Source organism: Ahaetulla prasina, chromosome 1, assembly GCF_028640845.1.
Source record: "Ahaetulla prasina isolate Xishuangbanna chromosome 1, ASM2864084v1, whole genome shotgun sequence".
NCBI lineage: Eukaryota > Metazoa > Chordata > Lepidosauria > Squamata > Colubridae > Ahaetulla > Ahaetulla prasina.
Window position 1 is genome coordinate 142,751,637 of NC_080539.1, and position 16,544 is coordinate 142,768,180.

General features: G+C 37.6%; 2 protein-coding genes across 5 annotated transcripts in view; one reads left to right on the forward strand and one right to left on the reverse strand.

The window, feature by feature from the left end:
* The window catches only part of ANGPT2 (angiopoietin 2), a 92,259-nt gene that overhangs the window by 30,199 nt on the left and 45,516 nt on the right, over positions 1-16,544 (forward strand). Inside the window, exon 1 of one of the 2 annotated variants that reach the window (XM_058177182.1) lies at positions 6,125-6,794. The exons of the other annotated variant lie outside the window; for it this stretch is intronic. Coding sequence (XP_058033165.1) covers positions 6,504-6,794 — 291 coding nt within the window. The 5' untranslated portion in view covers positions 6,125-6,503. Of the gene's footprint in view, positions 1-6,124; positions 6,795-16,544 lie in introns of those variants that run through there. 2 annotated transcript variants of the gene reach the window in all.
* Positions 1-16,544, reverse strand: part of MCPH1 (microcephalin 1) — a 116,045-nt gene that overhangs the window by 25,114 nt on the left and 74,387 nt on the right. The window lies entirely within an intron of this gene.

Below are 16,544 nucleotides of genomic sequence, written 5' to 3' on the forward strand. Positions count from 1 at the left end.
AATAAACTAAACAGCAGGAAATTATAAGAGCTAATAGACTGCAAAGCTTTTATTTTATTGTTTAACATTATCTTAAGGCTAGCTACCTAAATAATTACTTTTTCTCCCACTTTACTTTCATTGTATGTTATTGTTGCACAATATCTGAAGGAAGAACTTCGGATACTTATATTTCATTCAGTATTTCAACATGATGTTCTAGTTAGGCTTAAGATCTTTTCATATTCCTTTTCCCTAAGTTTTAACAGGTTACCTGAATGGGGTGTGTAATTAAAAGACTATCACAAAACTGTGTCTTACTTATTTTGCCCAAGTCATGAACAGGAATTCACTAGAGAAAGCAATCATAGTTGAAAGAGTTAGTAGTAAAAGGAAACCAAGCCATTGAAGAACGCAGTGACTGGACACCATCCAAGCTAACACTAGCCAGAGCATAGAACAACTCAAAGAAGCAGTGCAAAATCGGAAGAGACCAGGAGAGACCTGGTCACAAAATCACCAAGAATCATATACGATTGAATGGATAACATCATTAATACTCTGAGGAAAGAAAATTAATTGCTTGCAATACATCTGGACAACTGTATTTTTCATCTTATTTCCTTATTTAGTTGATATGGCTCCCTACTCACCCTGGACCAGTGGTGGGTTTCAAATTTTTTTACTACTGGTTCTGTGGGTGTGGCATGGCTTGGTGGGCATGGCAGGGGAAGGATACTGTAAAATCTCCATTCCCTCCCCAATCCAGGGGAAGGTTACTGCAAAATCCCCATTTCCTTCTGATCAGCTGGGACTTGGGAGGCAGAGAATAGATGGGGGTGGGGCCAATCAGAATTTTTACTACCAGTTCTCCGAACTACTCAAAATTTCTGCTACCGGTTCTTCAGAACTGGTCAGAACCTGCTAAAACCCACCTCTGTCTTGGACCTCCTGACATTTGACTAAGGGCCTCTACTTAGTGACTGGCTTCAAAATGGCAGGGGCACAAACTTAAAAAGGAATAGGAATTTGATTACGCTTGCTTCTTAAAGCTAGTGACTATCACTACGCAGATGCTAGCATAGGCTTCAAACTATAAGACAAATCAGTAACACACACTGTGTAAGAAGCACCTCATATCCTACCCAGTAAAATCAGGTCACGTACCAGGTTGGCCTAGTGCTGGGGGGTGGGGGGAGAGCCAGTTTTTCAAGGCTATTCCGAATTTTGTAAGACAGGCATGTTGAGTACTTTCTTTTCTTTTTCCGAAAAAGGAATAAATTCTAATCTGTACTTTAAATACAAAATGGGCTATCTTAAATTGGTCCCTGGGGAACAGATTCCATCTTTTAGTACACAGAATAGACTGTCTGTAGGTCCTGGCTCTTTCCTGTGGCAGGGGTGTCTGGCTAAAATAACAGGGAAATGATGTTGACAGACTAGTCCTCTGATGTAAGATGTTACTCCTGCTGCTACCAACGTTATGTGCTAGCTAATTTTAAAATTAGCAATGAAGTTCCAGATTTTAGGGGGGGGGAAACCCTATTTTGTTTCCACACCTTTCAATCAGTGGCCTTTCAGAAGATTCTTTCCGTGCAGTGGGTTTAAATTCAGAATCTCTGTGTGGCTTGTTATTCTTCTTATTTTTGCGGATCAGATTATCTTTTAAATAAGGATATCTTTAATTAAGCCTCATCAGAAAGCATCTATTTGGAAAACCGCTCCATTGCTTCTGCATGAATATTTTAATTACCACTTTGTAATGTGAGGATGTTGGCAGAAGAAATCATATCCAGGCTCTAATCAGTTTGGGGAGTACTTAGTGTTCTCTGAATTTAGTTGCTTTCTTGAAGACATTTCATTACCCAATAAGATAGCATCTTCAGTGCTACCTAACTACAATGGCACTGAAGATGTTACTTAGTTGAGTAACGAAACACCTGCAAGAAAAGAATTAAAATCAGAGAGCACCAAGGACTCCACAGTTCAATCCTGGACAACAAATATTCTCTGCTAATCAGTTTCTATGTATATATGGACATTAAATGTGCAGTATTCTTCTATAAGCATTCATAACTAAATGTTGTTCTTGCATTTCTCCATCTGCATCCCAATTTACGGGATCTGAGCACAATCATAAGAAAAAAGAGAATCCTGTATCCACTGCAGATATTCTACAAACAGTGTACTCTATTTGAATGTCCAAAATATTAGCCATTCATACCTCTCAGTTTCATAAAGTGGTAACCTCTTTATTAGGCTAGGCCTGTTTCAAAAACAATTTGGATTAAGTGCTACATTAATTCTCTCCTATTCCTTAAAAGTTGCATTAACTTTAATGAGTTGACTCCTTCAAATAGCAGTAACTTCAGCTCTAAAATATTATTTTAATAAAGTGTGGAGAAGTGCTGTACTGTGCTTATGTGAGGTCCAAGTCACTTCTTTCCAAATTCTTTGAAAAATGCGTAAAGCTCTAGTATTTTTATAAAGATAAATTCTAAATGCTGAAAGATACCACCAGCATTCCTGAAAATAGCTACTCATTTACTGTATGAGCTTTCAGAGACAAGATATATTTTAAAAAGGAGCAAGTGATAGCTATGTATGCATCGGGGTGGGTTACTACCGGTTCACAATGGGGCCGTGTGCGTGCTCTTGCTTTGCTCATGCGCGCTTCTGCGCATGCGCAGAAGCTTCCTGATGGTGTCCAGGTCAGTGGGCAGAGCCTCCCGCCGGTTTTACTGCCGGTTCTTATGAACCGGTCCAAACCGGGGGCAACCAACCACTGGTATGCATGCAGTATAATATTTCTGTAGATGAGTAAGAAAGCTTCCATACAAATAAAGATTATTTTATTTAATTCATTAATGTACATAATGAACATTTCTTGAATGATGATTTCTGTTGATGAGGTTTCTTCACAGATAAATAAGAGTGGGGACTGTTTATGTGGGTTCCAATCCTGCCTCACAATTCTAAATAATATTTTTAATTAAATAATAATAAAATAATGGAACGTAACGTAACATATCCACCCATTTGATGTATCATAACTTTGGATGGCTTTCAAGGGTAAAGCAATTAAAAAGTATAAAACCCAGCATAAAAACTCCTATCCCCCAAAGTAACATATCCCCTCATATCCAACAATTTTCCTAAGCTTCAGGCATATTTCACTTGTAGGGAAAAACCAGGTTTTCATTGCTTTTCAAAAAGATAAGAGAGCAGGGGACTGCCAGACCCAAGGGGAAAGGTATTTCACAATTAAACTATGCATAATGATATTAAAAAAAACTATTTTATGGACAGAAACCCTACCTCCATTTTGTCCACAGTTAAAAAAACAAAAGCCAATGTTAAAAACTACAATAACTGCTAAAAACCATCGTTTTATATTTTTTGGAGCAGTCTCTTTATAGCAACTGCAAGCGTGTGAATCCATGGATAACAAGGACTATTTGTACTTTTACTGTAATAATAAGTAATCAAGCTTATTTTGGATGCCAAGCAAAACATCAGGGTCAATTATTTAGCGATTATGCAGACACTGCAGAAATTAAACGTACCTCCATGATACAAGGATCATTATGTGGGTTTATCAGTGGCATATTGACTCATAATAATTTGGGAGATGGAATCATATGTGACTTCCTAGCAGTGTGGGCGAAAAAGTACATTTTAGATCATGGAGACTATGGCAAAGAATTTATCTTCTGACCATACCAGTTTCACCACATCAGCTCCTGTGGTTAAACCGTATTCTAGGGTTATGTGGGAGATTCCAACTATTCTCCTTCTTTCAATCATTCAACAATGACACCAGTGAGAAAGCAACTATTCTGGAGGCCAAGATCCAATTAGTGTAACAAATTCAGAAAGTATAGTTTATTAGCAGAAAAGTCAATACAGTTGGCCAAACTATACTTAATATGTAGTATTGTTGTCTAAACTAAGGCAGCATTATTCTTTTTGGGAACATTTTTTGCTTGCTGTTGAGAGAGAGAGACAGAGAGAATATGCAAAGTACAGAAAAGGTGTCCAGAATATTCAACTGAACAATAAGAAATATAGGAAAAAAGAAATATAGTCAAACCTAGCTCAGGTGAGCACCATGTTCAGTATACCCCACCATACTTTTCTACCTTGCAAACAAACCACTCTTGCTTCCATCATATTCATATTCTGCTTCATGTGTTGCCTCTTTGTTCTTTAAACTTTTCACCTTTCTCCTAATAGCAATCTCATCAATTCCTCCAACCATGTTTTTCAGTCTTTCTTATCCTCTCACACCATTTCCTTTCTTCATTATATATTTGCTTTGTGATTCAGCCCTCATTAATTCTCCCAGTATGACACACCACCCCAACATATTTTTTTCCTCCTACTCACCCAATTTTGAATTCAATCCACATTCATCCAGCATTCCTTCATTACCAACCCTCTCTTGTTTTACCACACACTTCAGAAGTACCTCCTGCAATCAACTTAATTCTATGCTTCTTGGCAATCCTATTTGTTGGCCAATTTTGGGGATGCTAAGCAGGTCTTCATAGGTATATCTGGAGTTATTTCTATTGTTAGGCAAAGAACTGGGGAAGTCCCTTGTTAAGGAGGTGTTAAGGTCAAGCTGTTTGAGGATGAAATATTGAGGTTCCTCTAGGTTCCAATTCTCTTGTTAGGGTTGGATTGTGAGGGGGTAAACAAGGCTTCTAGTCTTTAGACGGGACTGCAAGGGAAGTTGTCTGGGGGAGAGTGAGGGAGAATCAATTTACTGGAGCAATATGACACAATGCACAAGATTGAGTGCAGAAGAACCTGGTGTGTAGAAAAATAAAAAGTAATAGAAGCAAGCATCTAGAGACCATCATTAATGTCACAAGCTTGAGTTTGCAGGCTTGCAAAGCAGCAATTACTGACAGATTGCAAACAGCAACAGTAATAGCACTTAGACTTATATACCACTTCACAGTGCTTTACAGACCTCTCTAGGCAGTTTATAGAGTCAGCCTATTGCCCCCAACAATCTGGTCCTTATTTTAACGACCTTGGAAGGATGGAAGGCTGAGTCAACCTTGAGCCGGTGAGATTCAAACTGCCAAACTGCAGGCAGCCAGCAGTCAGCAGAAGTAGCCTGCAGTACTGCATTCTAACCACTGTACCACCACGGATCATGGTATCTGTCATGTCATGAAAAGTAGAAGCGATTGAATAATTGAACAACAATTATTACAGTTAAATTGATGGCTAGTCAAACAATGTTTGTAATAAAATACACCTCCCTGTAATTTTCCACTACAACCCAACTATTGGTTAAAAGAAAAGATAGCTTCCAACCATCCTTTATCAAATTGTGCAATTTTCTTAGGTTGCTCACAAAGATAGGAATTACTTATTTACAAGCTTGCCCAGGAATATGCTCAGCAATGGGCATAGCTGAAAAAGGATTTGGATAAACATATGTCTACATCTCTTCAGGTTCAAAGGCAAGGACATGCTTGATTGATTGAATGAACGAAGGAATGAATAAATAAATAAATATTTGATGTGTAGGGTCTCTACATAAATAGGCCTTCATGAGTTGCCTTTGTAAGAGATGGGGAGGGGCAGAATTGGAGGAAACAAGGGAGATTTTAAAACTGCATCTTCAGCATATGGTTTCTTTCTCCTAAAATTAACTCTCAGCATTCTATATACTGACCTCTTAAAAGCAGTAAATGGTTTCTTAATATGTTAGGTCAAATATTCTTGAATTCTCTTCCACAGCTAAAGGGAAGTCTGCTTTTGTCAGAAAGAAAGATTCCATTTAGACAAAATGTTAAGGAAATCCCACAATGTCGACAGGATGAAACTCAAGGGGATTTTTTCCCATCTTCCCAACGAGATAGAAAGGAATGTTATGTGACTGCTGCTAAAGCCTAGAAAAGTATGGTTGCCTTCTTGCTGTAAAACACACCCTACATTAAGAGAAGGGATGCGTTACATCTCAGGGTCTATGAAAGATGTCGCAGACCCTTGACTGAGGAAGTTTACACTGCCCTCGCAGCTGATCCCCTGTTCCCCCTAGACAGATTTCCTGCCACTCAGGACAGGAATAAAACAGCATGCTCTGAACCGTCATGCTGCCTTGCAAAGCAGTCCTCACCAGAAAGATAACAGAGACCCGCAGAGAGAGGAGTGTTTTTAGCTGCACATGCCTCCTGAGCTGTCTGAGGAGCACTTCTGAGGACGAGAACAGTGGACTGCAGGGATATCTACAGAATCTCTGTAACCTATACCTCTCCGTGAAAAAAAAAAATGAAAACACAACACCTGAAAATGGAGCACAGATCAAGCAGCAGCTGAGAAAAAACATCTGCCTGTGACAGTTTGCCTTCAGCCACCCTCGGGGGACGCAGGAAGAAAGTCCTTCGTCCGTCTTTCCACATGTCACCGGGTGCTGATTGACTGTTCAAAGAGACTCTCAGGATCCATCTAAATCTTTGACAAAGTTCAGCTGGCTGATTTTTTTTTTTTAAACCAAGAAGATGAAAGTGCCTCTTTGTTTTCTCTTGAGCTGCAATCTTGTTCTAACAGCAGACTACAATTCCTTTCGGAGAAGCCTCGAGACTCTAGGCAAGAAGCAGTACCAAGTCCAGCATGGATTGTGCAGCTATACTTTCCTTCTGCCTGAGATGGACAATTGTCGGTCTTCCTCCACTACCTCGTATGTCTCTAATGCTGTGCAAAGAGATGCCCCGCTAGAGTACGATGATTCCATACAGAGGCTTCAGCTGTTGGAAAATATGCTGGAAAACAACACTCAGTGGCTAATGAAGGTAACAAAGAGTATCTTTTTCTGCCCTGTATAGAAGCTCATGTTGAATAACACTACTGTGTTTTTCTTTTGAGTAGATTTTATTTCAGGACAAAGTAGTCGGATATTCTTAGTGAGCAACTTTGCCAACAGTTAATAACATTGCATGTTGTCACAGACTTAAGAAAAAAATGCAGAGCGAGGAAGCTTATTTCCTGCACAGAGTCATTCATCGAATAATATATTTTAAAATGTTATACTTTGCTTTTTGAAAAAAAAAGCTCTGATATGAGCCATGCTGCACGTGTGGGTGTCTGCATACCTCCATGCTCCTGAGTTATATCTGTCATCGCATTTTCAGATATTCAATTCCATCAGAATTTAGTCCCATTTAAATTAGATTTGGATTAGATGCAGGTTACAAATGGAAAACCTATTAAAAGCTATCTCATGCAGTGAAAAATCAGCAAGCAATTCCCACTCTGCAAACGATGTGAACTGAAAGCACAGTACTTCTACCTGTGCACCAGTTGTAAGGAAGGAAAAGCAACTGGGTATATATGGCTAAAAGGCAAGACATATAACTTCCCTATCTGAGGTTCAAAAGCATTTGGGTTATAATCCCAAAAATATGAATATCATTGACCATGTTGTGGAATAACATGGATAGCTCATAGATCTATGAACTACATAATCTGACAGCAATGTTTTAATTATTGGCTATGACTGACAAGTAACTTAAGTCTAGAGCAAAAAAAGGTCCATTTTCAAGGAATACTTACTGAACATTGGACTATATTCTTCTTCTTGGTAAAATAACATTGCATAGTGAGAAATTACATTTTCTCAGACTATATTTTTATGCCAGTAACTCATCTGGTTGAATGCAGGGAAATGTGAAGTATGCATAATAAAATAAATGTAAGAACAAGGTTCCTGCACAAAAGAAACCTAATAATTACATGGCTAATATTGAAGATGTCTATGTTTTACAGTGAGCTTTACTTCCAGGTAGGCACTGATGTCAACCTAAATAAAAACGTGTGGTCACATGATATCCCATGTGCTTTAATTTTTTTAAAAAAAGTCAGATTTTTTCCAAAACTAGACCCCAGTTAGGTAGGTGACATTCATTCTGCAGAAAGTTTAATAAGAATTCTAATTTGCTGTTTTATTACCGCATGTTTCTTTATATATTATCGCACATCATTTAATTTAATGTCTAACAGTGTCTGTTGAACTGTTCTTGCACTGTGAAAGGCAATTGATAGCTGCTATAGTCAACATGCCTGCAGGAACTGGATTCTTCATGTCTTGTCAAATCTCTGTGATTTGAAAATATAACTGAATGGTAACACTGATATTTAATGTTGTGTAATAATTAAGCATTAAAGTGTTGTAGGGTATTTATTTAATAATCTCATTCTATATATGTTTACTCAGGAGGAATCCCATTGAAATGAATGAGATATATTTCCAAGCAACTGAGCATTTTGATTGTACTATAAACTATAGTCATTCAGTGGAAATGGCAGGGATCAGCATTGTTTGTTTACGAAAGCAGGCTAATTTACATTATTTTTATGCTTCATTTTTAAATGCTAATGTTAATTTCAAGAAGAAAATGTGGTTTAATAACATAAATCTTAAAAAAAAAAACAACCGAGGAAATTCTGGGTTACATTCAACATTCTCACAGTGCATTTGTCAGTTGAACAAAAAAACTGGATTAAAACTATTTGAATTTAGCTTCCATTATCTTTACTTTTTGCTTGTAAATCTCTCTGAAATTATTTATGGCCAGTAAACTTAGCAAAGCCATGAGAACTATAGCCCTACATTTGGAGAGCCACCTTTCCATTTCTGACATTCGGTTCTCACATTTTTTTTTAGCTTATAATTTGTTTAACTTAGCCTTTTACAACCTTCTGATCTCTAGTACATACATTTAAAATCAACCCTTCTATTCTGGAAAATCTGATTAATGAAGATTTGTTCCTGCTTTTATAAATATTAGTTTTGTGTTGGGAGAACAAGCACTTTTTACTACTGTCTACTTTGAATTCTCTCTAACATCAATTATCTATAATAGTTTTGCTCCTAATGTTGCCTGCATCATCAAGCGGTATTGCATTTCCCATCTTGAATCAATCATCAAAAGGAAGTGTTATGTTTCTGAATGGACAGTGAACTGTCTGAATGGAAGAGACTGAATTCACTATGCTTGCATTACAATAGAAAGCTGGACAATGTCAAAGCTACATCCTGGATACTAACAGACAATTAACATTTCACAAGTTCCTGGAAAACTACAATTGGGCACTCATGTTCTTATAGTTAAAATGAGATTACTTTTATTAGTATAAATGTGTGTAATCTCTCTTAAGATCTTGCCAAAAAGTACTAATATTTCTGATATCTTATTAAAACTAAAAACTAGGTCACAATATACAGCAATATATTTCAACAAATTCAACAAATCTCATTTTGGGAGAAAGATAAAATATATGGGGCTTCTAATTCTCTGTACCATACTGTTTTTTCTAAGCACAAATCCTGGAATTTCTGTATTTTTCCAAAAAAATTCACAATTTTGCCAAAGAATATTAATTAACATTATATACTTAAATGTATCTAGGTTAAAATTTAATTTTAAAATTAAATGGTATACAATATTTACTTGTTTCCCAATCCTAACCCCAATTAAATCATCGGTTTTATTTAAAGAGGAGGGATAGTCACTCAAAATTCATTGTTCATTTTAGGGGTCGTGGTACAGCAAAGTTTGAGAATCTCTGGTGTAGGCTAAATAATAACAACTAATTAATGAATTTCTAAAACAGTTAACCAGATAATATAATTCCATTTCTGAACTAAGTTGCAAGCTATATTGTTGTTTTTGTTAGTCACAAAGTTGTGTCCAACCCATTGCGACCCCATGAACAATGTTCCTCCAGGCCTTCCTGTCCTTTACCATCCCACGGGGAAGCTACAGTTTATTAGGTACTAGAAATAGAAAGCAAGGGAATCTTTTATATTTAATAAATATTCTATCACACTGCAAGTAGGTACCAGATCCAATTTTGCAGAAACAGTTTAACCTATTAGATGGGAGAGTAGATAGCGCCAATGACTTTGTAACAAAAGTGTTCCATGGTAGGATTTTGAGGTCATCAATACAAATAGTTATACTTCCAAGATCATGAAAAAAACCAAGATTATGCTCAGGCATAAGAGTCTGCCTGCCTGCCTGCTGATGATGCAGAAGCAATGAACCTACATAAGAACCATTTTATATTTTATTCTTCTATAGTTACAGGGAGGCAGAACAACATTTGAAGCTCTCTCACATAGATGAAACCTACAGATTCTATGCTGTACCTATCTTGATTGAACTGGCTACCATTTTATTTATAGAATAAATGGTTTAATTGGTTAACTGCATATGTTACTCAGATATTTAACCCACTCATTACACTGAAAGAGTAACAAAGTATATAGAAACTTTTCATACCGCTTATTTCCACTGCTGATTTCACACGTGCTAACTTGCCTTATCTCTGATGTCTGTATAATCAGTGAACCAGCCACTTGATCATACAGGATTCTGGATCACCTACAGGTTTTCACACAGGTACTTCAAATACCTAGTTTTCTACACTGCAAATGTCTATACTAAAATGTATGGATATTGGTAGATAGGACTAGCAGCAGGTATGGTATCGGGGATTCAGTTTAGCTAGCATTTAAACATAGATTCAGCCCAGAGCATTAATATGTTAGTGAATTCACAGAATTCTGCTGATTTGTAGTAGATTCTAATTGTTTTTAAAGTTCACTTTATCTCCATAATAAACGCAACTGACCTGGCAGTAATCCTAGCAACTTGTGAGCTATACCAGTTTTTATTTATGGTTATTCTGCCAATTGCACTAAAGTATTTGCAAGAACGTTCTAAAGATCTTTCTCATAGAGAAACATCATCTAAGGAAACGTATGCGATAGAGACCGTGAGACCTGCTGTAACTTTCACTCATAGTTTGTATATGAAGAATAATAGGCATGTGGCATTTATTTGATTACCAAGATTAGCATTCTGGGTAATCAACAGGTTGAACAACTGCTAGCTTGTTGCCTCAGTCATATTGTTGGGATGAAACTGTATGGAGCTGTACATGCAATATTCTTGTTAGGGTTAATTGGCAATATTGCCTAGATGTCTGTCAATAGTTTCGTAACATACATTTTCTTTTCTTGTGGACTCCCGAATCCTAAAATATTGTACTGATTTAGAAGTGTTTTCAGTTAAATGGTAGTTGGATTTACTGCAAAGTGGCCTTCGGGTCACTAGACAATGAACCTGCCAGGACAGAAGGTAGGGCCAAAGCAGAATTTCCTTCCTGTCCTTTAGGTAACCTCCCCTTCAGCTGCAGGATTTGTGTGTTATTTTCACTGTTACTGCTTAGAAAATACGTAATACAACTAAAACAACTTATCCAACTTATTTGGACATATCTAAATGAATGCCACAGTATCATCTAAGGCAGTGGTTCCCAACCTTTTCTTGTTTGAGGCACAACCTTTTCTTGTTTGAGGCACCCTTGGAAAGCCTTTCAAAAGTTCCCGGCACCCTTATAAGGAAATAGATATTTAAAATCTCCGTAGCTCAAAAGTTCCCGGCACCCTCAAAAGATCTCACGGCACCCCTTAGTGCCGCGGCACACTGGTTGGGAACCACTGATCTAAGAGAATGGAACGTGTAACGTTTTGTGCTTGGTGCATTTCCTTCCAATATCCTTGGAAGTTCTATTCAGTCATCTGATACAACTTTGACATGGTTGGGTATTTAGAGATGAGAATTAAATTGAATTATTTTGGCTGCTATTTAGAGGGCAGATGGGGTTTGTTGACAAATTTGCAGGTGTCTGCCTTGCTGACTTCATTCAAAAACCAGAGGTCAATAGGATGATGACAAGGATGAATTAATTCCTCACCTACTGATCCTTGCATGTCATTTTGATTGATGTCAGAACTGGAGGAAATGCATTTGCCTGTGTTGTGTGTCTACAAACAAGTTAATCACTGGTGTCCTTCACTTCTCTGCAATCTGCAGGAATACATTTGGATATAGTTTCCACTGTCCCCCCAAAAAATTCTGTTGGGTTACTAGTTGACTATAACACTTGTGGATCCCTTTATGTATTCTGCAACTATTGTTGGGGGATTTCTGCCAAGGTTTCAAGCCAAGTTGCTTGCCACTGTACAGTAATGTCTTGGCTCTCGAGCAATCCAGATGCAACATTCTGTTCTGAACACCAACCAGTTGATGGAAAAAGGTGATCTGACCACCTGCTCTGAAATAATTCAGTGAGATGCTCAGATCAACAGGCTGGAACTGATAACGGCCCACATCTGGTTGGTCCCCTGACAGAAATCAATTAACTGGACTCAACCACCAATGGGAAGACAGGAGATATGCTCTGGTGGCAATTTGAATCTAGGAAAGCAGCAAGACACATGGTTAGCTTTGGGAATAGAAGCATCCCCATGAATTTAATCTATGCAAGCTATCATTTTCTACAAGCATGCTAGCTTTATAACTGTGAACACAAATGAACAGAAGGACAGTTTTATTACCTTCTGAATTTTTTCGGCATGTTCTGGAAAAAAACCCAGTTTTTTCTTTTGTGTGTTCATTAGGACGTGTCTATGAAGTATTCAGTATAAAGCTGTAATTTTCTAGGCAACTCTGATCTAGGTGCTGGATTTGATAGATCATCAAGACATGTGCAGATGTGCACATCATGATCCTCAGATTATGAATGTAGCAATCACTTTGGTAAACACTCTAGAGATTAATACCAGAAAAATGTGAAGGGGTCTGAACTGAAATTGATTGCTATTATAAATAATACTGCAGAAAATTACAGAAATATGGAGGTATGCTTCTGAAATGGTCTACCAGTGCCACAAAACTGGTCTAATGTTGCTCTTAGTCTCATTTTGAAAGTTCTCTGTTTGATGATATGCTGGATATTCAGAATTGCTTTCTAGTTCCAGCTCTTTGTGGGAATGACTAAAAAATGGAGAACACTCCTGAGAAAAGCTGCCTAGTAAGTATACAGTCTATGATTAATGAATGCTTAATTCTTTGATGTTTAAGTCTTAGTGAATGGTGAGGAAAAAAACTGTCCTCTGCTTTCTTTTGGAAATTCCAGACATATGCGAATCTCAATTACCTGTCTGTATGAGGAATGTGCTTTCCAGCCATCTACTTGATGGCTGGAAAGTAGTGCCATGCCAACGACTGCCTCCCTTGTCTTTTCCTCCCTCTACTTAGTTTGGGAGTGGTAGTCTTGAAGGCTGGTTTGGCCCAGTGATATCTGTAGTGTCTGACCCCCAAACCAAAAGGGGAAGGTATCCTGTTTCAGCTCCAAAAGGAGGTCAAGGGCTACTTTGTGGTCTTGAACTCATCTTTCTTATATGCCATAAGCAAGACTTTCTTGTTGTGGTTCTCTATTAGCACGGGATCTGGTACCTCACTCAATAGTTAGACATCCCCACAACCCAGGAAGGGGTTTGGACTTATGGTCTACTTCTTTTTGTTTCTGCCACAAATCCTGACAGACAGCCATGCCAGACGCTATGAGAAGATTGCTAGATTGAGGGCAGACTCCACCTCCCTGCCCCCTTTAGGCTCTGCTCTCCACTCATTCATTTTTTGGGTTATCATATTTATATATGATTCTTACTGTGTTCCTTTATTTTATTTTTCTATTATTTTACTTGTGTCTTGTTTACCGTCTCTTCACTTTTCTTCCTTTTTATTATTGTAAACTAGAGTAGCTCAATGGCGAGATAGGCAGCAAATACATTTAATAAGCAAATAAATACAGTAAATGATGCCCATGAATAAGACAGCCATGAGCTGACTCACTAGGTGATTTTTTTAGCCCTTCTCCTATGTGCCTGGCCCTTTTTTTTTTTTTTATTCAAAAAATTTTACAGAAAATTTCCCCCCCTTTCTCCCCCTCCCCCCTCCCTCCACAACCCCCCTCCCCCCCCCCGACTTCCCGGAACGAGCACAAGGTATAGTTAAAAATAAAACAAACATATGCTAAAAATTTTTCGTCCCAACTTAATTATTTTTTATTTTATTTTATTTATTTTGTCACAACATCATACAAAAAGATTATATAGTATATACACATATAAACATATATAGGAAGAAGAAAAGAAAAACAATAGGACAGGAACGGTAGGCACGTTTGTGCGCTTATGCACGCCCCTTATGGTCCTCTTAGGAATGGGGTGAGGTCAATAGTAGAAAGTTTTTGGTTAAAGCTTTTAGGATTATGGGAAGAGACCACAGAGTCAGGTAAAGTATTCCAAGCACTGATGATTCTGTTGCAGAAGTCATATTTTCTGCAATCTAGATTAAAGCGGTTTACATTAAGTTTAAATCTATTGGTTGCCCTTGTATTATTGCAATTAAAGCTGAAGTAGTCTTTGACAGGAAGGACATTACAATAGATGATTCTGTGAGTTAAACTTAGGTCTTGTCGAAGGCGACGGAGTTCCAAGTTTTCTAAGCCTAGGATTTCAAGTCTGGTGGGATAAGGTATTTTGTTGTTTTCAGAGGAATGGAGAACTCTTCTTGTAAAATATTTCTGGACACGTTCAATTGTATTGATGTCAGAGATGTGGTGAGGGTTCCAAACAGGTGAGCTGTATTCTAGAATTGGTCTAGCAAATGTTTTATATGCTCTGGTTAGTAGTGTGGTGTTTTGGAAAAGAAGCTACAAAATTAGGTTTACAACTCTTAGAGCTTTTTTGCTATGTAGTTGCAGTGGGCTTTGGCACTTAGATCATTTCACATGAAGACTCCAAGGTCTTTAACGGCATGGGGGTCGTCTGTAAGGTAATGTCCATCTAGTATGTACTTAGTTTTAGGGTTCTTTTTTCCTATATGTAAGACTGAGCATTTGCTGGTTGAAATTTGGAGCTGCCAATTTTTAGACCAAGCGGTTAGATGGTCAAGGTCGTTTTGAATGATAGAAGTGTTGTCTGTGGTGTTAAATAGTTTGACATCATCAGCAAAGAGAACACAATTACTTGAGATATGGTCACAAAGATCATTAATGTATAGAATAAAGAGTGTTGGTCCAAGGACGCTGCCTTGAGGAACGCCACTCTTGACAGGAACAGGATTTGATAAAGCATTGCCAATTTTGACCACTTGTTGTCTGTTAGACAGAAAAGCAGATATCCATTTGTGGAGGGGTCCTGAGATGCCATAGGATGTTAGTTTAAGGAGAAGTTTATCGTGTACTACTGAGTCAAAAGCTTTGCAGAAGTCTATGTAGATTGCATCTATTGATTTGCCTTGATCTAGATTTGAAGTCCATATGTTTTTGCAGTGGAGAAGTTGTAAGTTACATGATAACTGTTTCCTGAAACCAAATTGTTTGTTGGAGAATAGGTTGTTAGTTTCTAAGTGTGAGGTAATGGATTGGTTGATGATAGATTCCATGACTTTGCAGGTGACGCAGCATTATACCCCTACAATCATCAATTCCTAACTTCCCCCGAAAACAATCAAAAATAATACATCATAATCATTCAAAAACAGTCTGATAACTCTTAGTCTGATATCTACTTTGAATATAGTCAATCCATTTTTTCCATTCCTTTAAGTATCTTTCTTGCGTATTGTCTTTCAAAAAGGCTGATATCTTCGCCATCTCAGCCAAATTGGCAACTTTCAATATCCATTCTTCTATTGTAGGTACTTCTTTTTTCTTCCAGTATTGTCCTATTAGTAATCTTGCTGCTGTTATTAGATTTAAAATCAATTTAGTCTCAATTACTGTACAGTCTGTAATAATTCCCAACAGAAAAAATTGCGGCAGGAACTTTATCTTCTTTTTCAAAACATTTTGTAAAATCCACCAAATTTTTATCCAAAAGGCCTTTATATCCTTACAAGTCCACCAAATGTGAAAATATGTAGCGTCATCACATTTTGCTTGCATATCTGGATACATACACGATAATTTCTTAGGATCTATAAAACATTTTATAAAAGTTTTCCCTCAGATTCTGTGCCTGCGTGAATTTAACATTTCTAACCCAAATTTTTTCCCAAGTTTCCAATAATATTGGTTCCTGAAAATTTTGTGCCCACTTTATCATACAGTCCTTTACCAAGTCCCTTTCAGAATCTATTTCAAGTAACACATTATACAATCTCTTTATAAGTGCCTGGCCCTTCTTGACTGGAAGGCAGGAACTGTATCTGTATCATTGAAGCTTTTTCTACAACCGAAGCACTTGTTGCTGTCCTGATTACTAGAGATACTGTGTTGGCTGCATTTCTTTAGAAGGCAAAGACAAGAGTGAAAGGGTTTTCTCCTGAGGGCGACAAATGTTTGTCTTGGCCATTTCTTCCTGCCAATAGAACAGTTAAACAAATACTATCTTATTGGCCCCATTGATTCAGTGGTCATGAATGGCCATTTGGAAGCTCTGCCATATTATTTTACTGGATAGATGACTACTCTTAAATCAGGAGAGTTATGTGACTTTGGAGTATAGAAGTCTTTACTCCTAGAGCAGGTGTCAGAAGACATCAAACCTTAACATCCTTATTACATACAATGTCAGAAAGTATTTTGCCAAGGATAGCTAATAGGCAAGTATTAAGTAACAAGTTGAGAGGAATTCAGCATAGAGGTAGAAGACATGCCTCATCCACACATGGTTGCATTTT